The sequence below is a fragment of the Heterodontus francisci genome, chromosome 20 (assembly GCF_036365525.1).
Source record: "Heterodontus francisci isolate sHetFra1 chromosome 20, sHetFra1.hap1, whole genome shotgun sequence".
Classification (NCBI taxonomy): domain Eukaryota; kingdom Metazoa; phylum Chordata; class Chondrichthyes; order Heterodontiformes; family Heterodontidae; genus Heterodontus; species Heterodontus francisci.
Genome location: NC_090390.1, coordinates 64,416,962 through 64,429,189, shown reverse-complemented (window position 1 = coordinate 64,429,189; position 12,228 = coordinate 64,416,962). Strand labels below are relative to the sequence as shown.

At 44.5% G+C, this 12,228-nt stretch overlaps 1 protein-coding gene across 5 annotated transcripts in view; it reads left to right on the top strand.

The window, feature by feature from the left end:
* The window catches only part of ablim1b (actin binding LIM protein 1b), a 497,169-nt gene that overhangs the window by 394,256 nt on the left and 90,685 nt on the right, over positions 1-12,228 (top strand). For all 5 annotated transcript variants that reach the window (XM_068052960.1, XM_068052959.1, XM_068052954.1 and 2 more), the window contains exon 8: positions 1,114-1,172. In XM_068052960.1, the coding sequence (XP_067909061.1) occupies positions 1,114-1,172 (59 nt within the window). The remainder of the gene's footprint in view (positions 1-1,113; positions 1,173-12,228) is intronic.

Genomic DNA, 12,228 nt, shown 5'->3' with positions numbered 1-12,228 from the left:
ACTTATGGAAGGATGTAAATGCATTGGAAGCAGTTCAGAGAAGGTTCACTGCACTAATACCTGGAATGGGTGGGTTGTCTTCGGAGGAAAGGTTGGATAGGCTAGGCTTGTATCCGCTGGAGTTTAGTAGAGTAAGAGGCAATGTAATTGAAACATATAAGATTCTGAGGGGTCTTGACAGGGTGGATTTGGAAAGGATGTTTCCTCTTGTGGGACAATCGAGAACTAGAGTCACTGTTTAAAAATAAGGGGTCGCCCATTTAAGACAGAGATGAGGAGAATTTTTTTCTCTCAGAGGGTCGTGTGTCTTTGGAACTATCTTCCTCAAAAGGCGGTGGAAGCAGAGTCTTTGAATATTTTTAAGGCAGAGGTAGATAGATTCTTGAAAAGCAAGGGGGTGAAAGGTTATTGGGGGCACGCAGGAATGTGGAATTGAAGTTACAATCAGATCAGCCATGATCTTATTGAATGGTGGAGCAGGCTTGAGCGGCCGAGTGGCCTACTCCTGCTCCTAATTCGTATATCCGTATGTTGGTGGTAACTCCATTGATGTCACAGTACAATCCAAAACTGCTGTAAATTTAGCAATTAATTAACCAGTGCATTCAGATTATCATGTTCTTCAGTTAGGAAATCTCTTCTAGGATTAGCAAGAAAGCACATTGCCAGGGCAGTGATTAACCACTGTTACCATGTGAAAACAGGAACCTCCATCAGCAATGCCAATCCCAAACTAAAGAATCTAAGCACGTTCATTGCCATTGAAATAAAATGACTTTTTCTAGATTGTCTCGGTCTCAGATCATCATAACTGTAACATTTTTACCTTTTGTCGACTTCACCTTATTGTCTATGTCAGTGAAATAGCCTTTCGTTTTCAGTTCCATTTTAATGATTGAGGTGGGCGGGGGTGTGGGAGGCAGTAGTTTACAATTGTTGTGTTGTGTAGTAAGGTTCATTTTCTTTTGCATAATTCATTCCTCTGTCATATATTAAACTTTCAACAAAGCTAAGTGTGAAATAAAGCGAGACACAGTGCAAATGTTAGTTACTGGAATTAGCCATTCACTTTGTAAAGTTTCATGTTTACGTTCATTCATTTCCCCATAACAGGCTCTACAGTTTGGCATCCCGACTGTAAGAAGTCTACCAGGGCTGAAGAAAAGCAAAGGGTGAGCTCATATTGAGAATAAACAACAGTCTGAGTGTTAATTGTACACATGTGCATTATCCTGTTTCCATGAATTTGGTGAATCTGGTTCATTTATCTATGTAGGTGACCATAGTGCAGTTTACATCTATTCTGAACCTACTTGTCTCTTCCATTTACAAGTGGGGAAGATTTCCTCTTTATGCTACACGTTACATAATTTTAAAACTGTTTCTAAAGAATGGGTGTATGATGTTGTTAAATGTGCAGTGGCGAGAGGATTATCAGGAAAAGAAAATCTCCAAATATTTGTTTTCTACTCTTTGAAAACATTTGTCTTCCAGTAAAGGAATAATCTGATCATAATCTGCTACCAGTTTGAACTCACCAACGTGGAACAATCTCAAAGGTGTTGTGCAAGAATCATCGTAGGTCTTACTTTTGATAAGCCCTTCTTAGACTTTCAGTGACATTTTACGGCTTCATTTTAGACAGTCTTTTCCCAAAACATAGAATTAGCACTATCTGGCCAATGTCGCACTACTTCATAGCATGGATCTCATGGCAGGAAGGAGATGCTAACATTTCATTGATATTTCAGAGCAATAGTACTCCATTGCCAAAGGTGACACATGACTGCCTTGGGGGTTCCACTCTGTTTTTTCTGTTAGGGTTTACTCCCTTAGCCTTGGTCTCTCCTGAGATGCCCACAATGCAGTGGGGTTGTTAGCTCCTATCCCTAACAAGTAAACTGTGTGATTTCATGGAGGGCGAGGGGGGGAGGTGTGGGTGTGGGTGGAGAAGGGGGTGCGAGGGGGGAGGGGGAGGGGGGAAGGGGAAGCGAGGACGGCCTCCTCGATGTCGGCGCCCTCCAGGCTGACGCTGCGCTCGTGGTCGCCATCCAGAGGTTTAGGGCCTAGGAAACGCGCTCCAGCCGGTGTCGGAATCCTGGCTCACAATCCGCCGCCCGGCGAGGAAAGCCAGTCCCTTGCTGTCCTGCGGGTCCATCCGAAACCTGGGGAGAGGGCGTGCAGGCGGGTCCAGCACTCAGAGCTGCCCGGGACCTTGCAGGCACTCCTTCGGGTTAGATATAGTCAGGTATAGAGGCACCAGCTCAGGTTTCCCTCTCTCAATCTCTTGTTCTCTTTGAAAAATATTGTTCCAGTTCCTCGGTGTTCCCGCAGCGTCCCGATGGTGACTTTCAGTTCCTGCAGCCATACCGGTGCCAAACGTCCTGCTCTGCACTCCTTTGGACCCCACTAGGAAGGCCGAGAGGGGGGTTTGGCATTTGGGAAACTCACAACCTCCATACATTTTGCCCAGGCATGTGCCATGGAGAGGTCACTCCATAGTCGTCTCACAGTGAACAAAACAACACGAAAGGCAGCTGTTAGGTATTATAAGTCCAGCTCAATCGGTGTAGAGATTGGGCGCCACGGGTTGCCTTTGTCGGTGGGAGAGGTCATCGTGTCTCACTGGACAGCTACCGCCCGCCTCAAACCTGGCAGCTCCCGCTCAGAAAGGTTTGTGCCACCACAGTCCACTGCTTCAATGGGTGCTTGGAGCTCAGGCTCATTGCTCGACAAGTGGACTGTAACACCGCACCAAACAGCACGACAAAAAAAGGAAAGAAGGTACCAGCCCTTCGTTTTGCAAGCTGAAATGTCAGAACTGTGCGTCCTGGCCTGTCGGAAGACCTTACACAAATCAACGACTCTGGGAAGACCGCCATCATTATAATCGAGCTCAGTAGACTCAGTGTGGACATTGCAGCACTTCAGGAGACACGCCTCCCTGCGAACGGATCTCTAACAGAGCAAGACTACACCTTCTACTGGCAGGGTAGGGATCCTGAAGACCCACGACTGCATGGAGTGGCCTTCGCCATCAGAAACTCTTTGCTCAGCATGATAGAGCCACCTTCAAATGGCTCAGAATGCATGCTGTCCATCCGACTGCTCACCGCCTCTGGCCCAGTACACCTACTCAGCATCTATGCTCCAACACTCTGCGCCCCACCTGAAGTTAAAGACCAGTTCTACGAGGAACTCCATAATATCATTAGTAGCATCCCCAATACCGAACACCTGTTCCTGCTGGGGGACTTTAACCCCAGGGTTGGGGCTGACCATGACTCATGGCCCTCCTGCCTTGGACGCTGTGGCATTGGAAGGATGAATGAGAATGGACAGAGACTGCTGGAGTTGTGTACCTATCACAACCAACTCGTTCTTTCATACTAAACCCTGTCACCAGGTTTCATGGAGACACCCAAGGTCACGTCGTTGGCAACAGCTGGACCTCATCGTCACAAGGCGAGCCTCTTTAAACAGTGTTCAAATCACACGCAGCTTCCACAGTGCAGACTGCGACACTGACCACTCCCTGGTGTGCAGCAAGGTTAGACTCAAACCAAAGAAGCCACATCACTCCAAGCAGAAGGGCTGCCCGTGCATCAACACTAACAGAATTTCTTATCCACAGCTGTTACATAAGTTTCTAAATTCACTTGAAAAAGCCCTTCAAAACACTCCTGCAGGGGATGCAGAGATGAAGTGGGCCCACATCAGAGATGCCATTTATGACTCAGCAATGACCACCTTTGGCAAACGTGAGAAGCAGAATGCAGACTGGTTTCAATCTCACTTTGAAGAGCTGGAACCTGTCATAGCCGCTAAGCGCACTGCACTGTTGAACTACAAGAAAGTCCCCAGCGAGTTAACATCCATAGCACTTAAAACAGCCAGAAGAGCTGCACAGAGAACAGCCAGGCGCTGCGCAGATGACTACTGGCAACATCTATGCAGTCATATTCAGCTGGCCTCCGACACCAGAAACATCAGAGGAATGTATGATGACACTAAGAGAGCCTTTGGGCCAACCATCAAGAAGGTGGCCCCCCTCAAGTCGAAATCAGGGGACACGATCACTGACCAACGCAAGCAAATGGATTGCTGGGTGGAGCACTACCTAGAACTGTACTCCAGGGAAAATGTTGTCACTGATACCGCCCTCAATGCAGCCCAGTCTCTGCCAGTCATGGATGAGCTGGATGAACAGCCAACAAAATCGGAACTCAGTGATGCCATTGATTCTCTAGCCAGTGGAAAAGCCCCTGGAAAGGACGGCATTACCCCGAAATAATCAAGAGTGCCAAGCCTGCTATACTCTCAGCACTCCATGAACTGCTTTGCCTGTGCTGGGATGAGGGAGCAGTACCACGGACATGCGTAATGCCGATATCATCACCCTCTATAAGAGCAAGGGTGACCGCGGTGACTGCAACAACTACCGTGGAATCTCCCTGCTCAGCACAGTGGGGAAAGTCTTCGCTCGAGTCATTTTAAACAGACTCCAGAAGCTGGCTGAGCGTGTCTACTCTGAGGCGCAGTGCAGCTTTCGAGCAGAGAGATCCACCATTGACATGCTGTTCTCCCTCCGCCAGCTACGGGAGAAATGCCGCGAACAACAGATGCCCCTTTACGTTGCTGTCATAGATCTCACCAAAGTTTTTGACCTCGTCAGCAGACGTGGTCTCTTCAGACTACTAGCAAAGATCGGATGCCCACCAAAGCTACTAAGTATCATCACCTCATACCATGACAATATGAAAGGCACAATTCAGCATAGCGGTGCCTCATCAGACCCCTTTCCTATCCTGAGTGGCATGAAACAGGGCTGTGTTCTCGCACCTACACTGTTTGGGATCTTCTCACTGCTGCTCTCACATGCGTTCAAGTCTTCAGAAGAAGGAATTTTCCTCCACACAAGATCAGATGGCAGGTTGTTCAACCTTGCCGTCTGAGAGCAAAGACCAAAGTACGGAAAGTCCTCATCAGGGAACTCCTCTTTGCTGACGATGCTGCATTAACATCCCACACAGAAGAGTGTCTGCAGAGACTCATCGACAGGATTGCGGCTGCCTGCAACGAATTTGGCCTAATCATCAGCCTCAAGAAAACGAACATCATGGGACAGGATGTCAGAAATGCTCCATCCATCAATATCGGCGACCACGCTCTGGAAGTGGTTCAAGAGTTCACCTACCTAGGCTCAACTATCACCAGTAACCTGTCTCTCGATGCAGAAATCAACAAGGGCATGGGAAAGGTGTCCGCTGCTATGTCCAGACTGGCCAAGAGGGTGTGGGAAAATGGTGCACTGACACAGAACACAAAAGTTCGAGTGTATCAAGCCTGTGTCCTCAGTACCTTGCTCTACAGCAGCGAGGCCTGGACAATGTATGTCAGCCAAGAGTGACGTCTCAACTCATTCCATCTTCGCTGCCTCCGGAGAATCCTTGGCATCAGGTGGCAGGACCGTATCTCCAATGCAGAAGTCCTCGAGGCGGCCAACATCCCCAGCATATACACTCTACTGAGCCAGCGGCGCTTGAGGTGGCTTGACCAGGTGAACTGCATGGAAGATGGCAGGATCCTGAAGGACGCATTGTACAGCGAGCTCGTCACAGGTATCAGACACACCGGCCGTCCATGTCTCCGCGTTAAAGACGTCTGCAAACGTGACATGACGTCCTGTGACATTGACCACAAGTCGTGGGAGTCAGTTCCCAGTGATCGCCGGAGCTGGCGGAGAGCCATAAAGGCGGGGCTAGAGAGTGACATGTCGAAGAGACTTAGCAGTTGGCAGGAAAAAAGACAGAAGTGCAAAGAGAGAGCCAACTGTGTAACAGCCCCGACAACCAATTTTATCTGCAGCACCTGTGGAAAAGTCTGTCACTCTAGAATTGGCCTTTTACAGCCACTCCAGGCGCTACTCCACAAACCACTGACCACCTCTAGGCGCTTACCCATTGTCTCTCGAGACAAGGGGGCCAAAGAAGAGGAAGAAGAAGAGTACTCCATTAATATTCATAAGGTACGGATGGAGCTTTCCTCTACCTTGTGAGATTCTGTTACTTGCTACGATTTTGATAACTTCGATTTATCAATGTTACCAGCCTCAAAGTGGAGAAAAAGTGTGATTTGTCAGCTTCAGCATGAGGGCAGATAGGGATCAGTGCTCACCTCATGGACTCAAACAAAAAAAAGAACCTGCCTCAGGCCTTCCTCTATCTCAATGGTAATTTTTAAACTTAGTTTATGCCAACTTAAGGCTTTTCCTCATCACCTTCAGGATTGAATTAAGTAAGGGTCAAATTCCTGGAACTCACTTCCTAACAGCACTGTAGGTGTACCTACCCCACATGGACTGCAGTGGTTCAAGAAGGCGACTCAACACCACCTTCTCAAGGGCAATTAGGGATAGGCAATAAATGCTGGCCTAGCCAGTGATGTCCATATCCCATGAACGAATATATAAAAAAAGAATCGAATTCTTCCAAATGTAAAACAAGTAAAGCCCACTTCACTACAGTTCACCTGTCGCTGACCAATTTGGGGAGGGGAATTGACCTAACACCACAGTCACACCAGGACATAATACTGTTCATTTAAATAGTTTCATTCCAGCCTTCTAAACTTTCTATTTTTTTTGGAAGAGGTATATAGGAATTTTACTGGGATATTTACAACACTGATATAGCAGGGGCATGCAGTCCCCTTATCATAGGTGTTCAATGTGCAGATCTGGGATTCTGTTTAATGCTGTGTGTGTAAAATAATAAATATTGGATGGAAGGGCAGTTGTAAACTGCAGCAGTCCATGTCTGCATGAAGAAAGATCTGGACAACATTTAGGCTTGGGCTGATGTGGCAAGTAACATTCGCGCCACACAAGTGCCAGGCAATGGCCATCTCCAACAAGAGAGAATTTAACCATCTCTCCTTGATATTCAAAGGCATTACCATTGCTGAATCCTCCACCATCAACATTCTGGAGGTTACCATTGACCAGAAACTTAACTGGACCAGCCATGTAAATACTGTGGCAACAAGAGCAGGTCAGAGGCTGGGAATTCTGCAGTGTAACTCACCTCCTGACTCCCCAATGCCTGTCCACTATCTAAAACATGCAAGTTAGGAGTTTGATGGAATCCTCTCCATTTACCTGGATGAATGCAGCTCCAACAACACTCAAGAAGGTTGACAACATCCAGGACAAAGCAGTCTGCTTGACTGGCACCCCATCCAGCACCTTAAACATTCACTCCCTCCACCACCAGTGTACAGTGGCAGTAGTGTGTTCATCTACAAGATGCACTGCTGCAACTTACCAAGGTTCCTTCCACAGCACCTTCCAAACCCAAACCCAAAACCCTCGAAGAGCAAGGGCAGCAGATGCATGGAACACCACCACCTGCAAATTCTACTCCAAGCCACACACCATCCTGACTTGGAACTACATCGTGGTTCCTTCACTGTTGCTGGGTCAAAATCCTGGAACTCCATCCCTGTACCTACACCACGCGGACTGCAGTGGTCAAGAAGGCAGATCACCACCACCTTTCGAGGGCAGTTAGGGTTGGGAAAAATGCTGGCCTTGCCAAGGATGCCCATATCCCATGAACAAATTTTTTTAAAAAGCTGCACTTCAACTGAGCTCACTCAGTTTATACCAGACTCTCCATGGTAATTTTACTGGATGGTTGAATCAATTTCAGAACAAAAGTCAGAGAGAAGAAACTCATGAAATTTGTAAAATGGAGTAAACATGTCCCTGTAACAAAGAATGAAAGTTCATCAGAGGAACTGGTAAAACATAATTTTTAAAAAATGCCTTGGGAAAATTCCATTAAAAAATTGCTGGATTTCTTGGTCGGATTGGGATACTTAATGATGGAGGAGAAAGGGCCCAGTCAGCCTACAGACACAAAATTAATCTGCAGTAAAATCTTGTTATTAACCTTGAAGCTGCAGTTGGCTGAAGAATTCTAAAGCAGAACTAAGTTATTTTATGCCACATAATTGTTGCTTTAAAGTCAGAAGGGAACAATATAATAATGGGCTTACAATGGAACAGTGTACAAAATAATATTGACCTGTCATCAGATCCATACTGAACAGTGAACTGACTTATTTATTTAATTCAAATGTTAATTGTCGATCAGATCATTCAGACTTTCAAATATATTTAGCCTCTTTAAATTAAACAATAAAGGCAAAAATGAAATCCCTTATTGTTAAATAGCATTAGCTCTGTGATGCAAGTCATTAATCCTGTTCACTGAATTGATGAAGTATTGCATTTTAATTTCCATCCACATCCTCTATTAGTAGCAAAGGAGTTGTGCCACACTGTCGTCCTATCGAGGTGATGCAGGGACAGGAAAATAAACCTTAAACAGATTTATCATTGGAGTGAAATAGTGCTTTCTTATCTCAGCAAGCAAATGGATTCATGTCTTTGTATGAAATTTCTCTGGCCAGTATTTTAACAGAGAAATTAATGTATTTATATCCAATGCATTCACTGTCATTAGATCAATGTTGTTTTCTTTGCTGGAGAATATTCCAATTATTCAGGAATACAAATTAAGCAATTTTAATAAAATGAGACACAAGGCCTTTTTTGCATGCATTTGATTTAATTTAAGAGATAACTTTAAAGTTAGCAAAAGGAGTAACGATTTCATAACATGATTTGACCTCACAATGGTTAAAAAAAATGTAAAAGTTACAAACAGCTTTTCACCATTAAAATGAGCTGTATTTTTCTTTTGATTACACACAATTATTAGTGAATGCTTTCAAACTTATGACATTGTACAGCTGATGATTTGATAGCGGTCTGTTCAAAAAACATTAAGTACTTTGAGGCATGAGCTGATGCTGTCTCTAAAGGTGAACTCTTGAGATAATGCAGGAAACCATGTTGAAGTGCATTGGTCAGTGGTTCCCCGTGCTATTGATCACAGAGGGCTGAGGCCTACAATGCATCTGAGGCACCCCGTGCATCACAATGTGGGCGGACTGCATGCAGAGTGAGGGGAGCCTGTGCACCAACTGTGCACCACACTCATAAGGCCCCAAAGATTGTTACTTAAGAGCCCTGAGCAGCACTTCAGTTGCTGAATGCCCATTTTCAACAGGTGCTTCGAGAGAGGTCAAGGAAAGGGTGTTTTCAGGTTAAGGACCATTCTGCATTAACTTAATGACTTAATTCCCTGTAGGATGTACTATATAAAAAAGGATGATAATGATTTGGTAGCTAGCAGCCTTCACCAGCTGTTGGAGCACAATATTCTGCTGCTCCCAGTGCATCATGTGCTCAACGTCGCAAACTCCACTTGAATATTTAAATAAGCCAACCTTCCATTTATGGAGCAAGATCAACTTATTTTGGTCCAGGCACACAGCACCAAAGGAGGAGATGTCCTGGCACTGGGACTGCATTAGTTGCCTCTGTGTATACATGATGGTACCAGCATGAAGGTTACTTGAACTGAGATTTGAATAATCATCCAGGGGTGTTAAACTTTGAGATGTACCAATGAAACAGTAATAGCATCTCAATGCACAATATGCTTAACAATTGTTATTATCACCAACACATAAATAAATAAGAGGATGGATGATGATTTAAATATTGCTGATAACAGAATTCTTGTAACAGTTTTTAATGTTCTCCATCTTGTACTTATACTTTTTTCCTAAATTGTTGAAATTTTACTGTATTCCTTCTTTATTCTATTTTCTTTTGCTTAGCTTAAGAAACAAATACACAGATCCCTCTTGAAAAAGGTTTGCTTCTGACTATTGCTGGTGCTTTTTTTTAATTGTAGAACTTCTAGTGCCTGCTGCTTTTCCTGAGTAAGATTCTGCTCTCTTCATGGCACATTTTATTTTGCTCGGACCACAGATATTAACCTGTGTGTGAAAGAATAGGACATGGTGGGATGTAAGCAAACCTGTTCATAAGTTGATTTTTTTTGTTCAGTTTCATTGCCAAATCTCACTAGTGCTGTGCTTGTTCTTAAAATCTACCCTCATTGTATGTGTAATACAGTTGACATGATGAAAAACTTCTGACACTAGTCAGATGAGGATTGTGAGCTGGTTAGGTGGCAGATGAGAACTGAGCACCTTTCCCTCAGAAGGGGAATGACATTTATTTCAGTAACCAGTGTGAACAAGCCATGTGTGTAGCATTGTTGATATATGGGTAACTTTTCAAACATTTCCTTCAAACTAAATGATAACTTAAATCAGCTTACATTTATTAATATTGCATGGCACAATTTTAACCCCTGAGTTTCTAAGACTTGGTATGGTGGTTTCTTGATTAATATGTGATAAAACATTTATGGTCAAGATGTTCCTCTTACAGTCAGTCCCAGTGGAAAATAAGTTCTTATTACAAATGCATTTGCAATACTTTTTATTGGCCATCTGAAAAACAGGAAATGCTTGTACTGGGAGCCAAATAATGATCACAGCAATAGAACCAGAGAAAAATTACGACACAGAGGGAGGACATTCAGCCCATTGTGTCCATGCCGGCTGAGAAGGAAAAAAAATAGAAACTAACTGCCCAATCTAATCCCACCTTCCAGCACCTGGTCCATAGCCTTGCAGCTTGCAGCACTTCAGCTGCATGTCCAGGTACCTTTCAAAAGAAGAAGCAGTGAATTCCAGACACCCACCCCCCTCTGGGTGAAAAAAGTTTTCCTCATGTCCCCTCTAATCCTGCTACCAATCACCTTAAATCTGTGCCCCCTGGTAATTGACCTCTCCGCTAGGGGAAACAGGTCCTTCCTGTCTACACTATCTAGGCTCCTCATAATTTTGTACACCTCAATTAAATCACCCCTCAGCCTCCTTTGTTCTAAGGAAAACAACCCTAGCCTATCCAATCTTTCCTCAATGCTGCAACTTTCGAGCCCTGGCAACATTCTTGTAAATCTCCTCTGTACTCTTTCCAGAGCAATTACGTCCTTTCTGTAATGTGGTGACCAGAACTGCACGCAATACTCCAACTGTGACCTAACCAGTGTTTTATACAGTTCCATCATTACATCCCTGCTTTTGTATTCTATACCTCGGCCAACAATGGAAAGCATTTCATATGCCTTCTTCACCACTCTATCTACCTGTCCTACCACCTTCAGGGACCTGTGGACATGCACTCCGAGGTCTCTCACTTCTTCTACCACTCTCAATTTCCTCCCGTTTATTGTGTATTCCCTCGCTTTATTTGCCCTTCCCAAATGCATTACCTCACACTTATCTGGATTGAATTCCATTTGCCACTTTTCCGCCCACTCAACCAAACCATTGATATCATTCTGGGGTCTATAGCTATCCTCTTCACTCTCAACTACACGACCAACTTTTGTGTCGTCAGCAAATTTCCCAATCTTGCCTCCCACATTTAAGTCCAAATCATTAATATATACCACAAACAGCAAGGGACCCAACACTGAGCCCTGTGGAACACCACTGGAAGCAGCTTTCCATTCACAAAAACATCTGTCGACTCCTACCCTTTGTTTCCTGTCCCTGAGCCAATTCTGGATCCAACCTGCCATATAGCCCTGTATCCCAAGGGCTTTCATTTTACTGACCAGTCTGCCATTTGGGACGTTGTCAAATGCCTTACTAAAGTCCATGTAGACCACATCCTCTGCACTACCCTCATCAATCCTTCTTGTTACTTCCTGAAAAAACTCAATTAAGTTAGTAAGACATGATGTTCCCTTAACAAATCCATGCTGACTATCCCTGATTGATCTGTGCCTTTCTAAGTGGCAGTTTATCCTGTCCCTCAGATTAGATCCTAACAATTTACTCACCACCAAGGTCAGACTGACTGACCTATAATTATTTGGCCTATCCCTCCCACTCTTTTTAAACAGTGGTACAACATTCGCAGATCTCCAATCGTCTGGTACCTCTCCTGTATCTAGTGAGGATTTGAAGATAATCCTCAGCACATCTGCTATTTCCTCCCTGGCTTCCTTTAACAATCTGGGATGCAATTCATCTGGCCCTGGTGATATATCCACTTTCAAGGATGTCAGACCCTCTAGTACTTCCTCTGTCATTATGCTTATCGTATCTAATATTTCACACTCTTCCTCTTTAACTACAATATCTACATCAACCCTCTCCCTTGTGAAGACAGAGACAAAAAAGTAATTAAGAACCCAGCCCACATCTTCTGCATCCATGCATAAG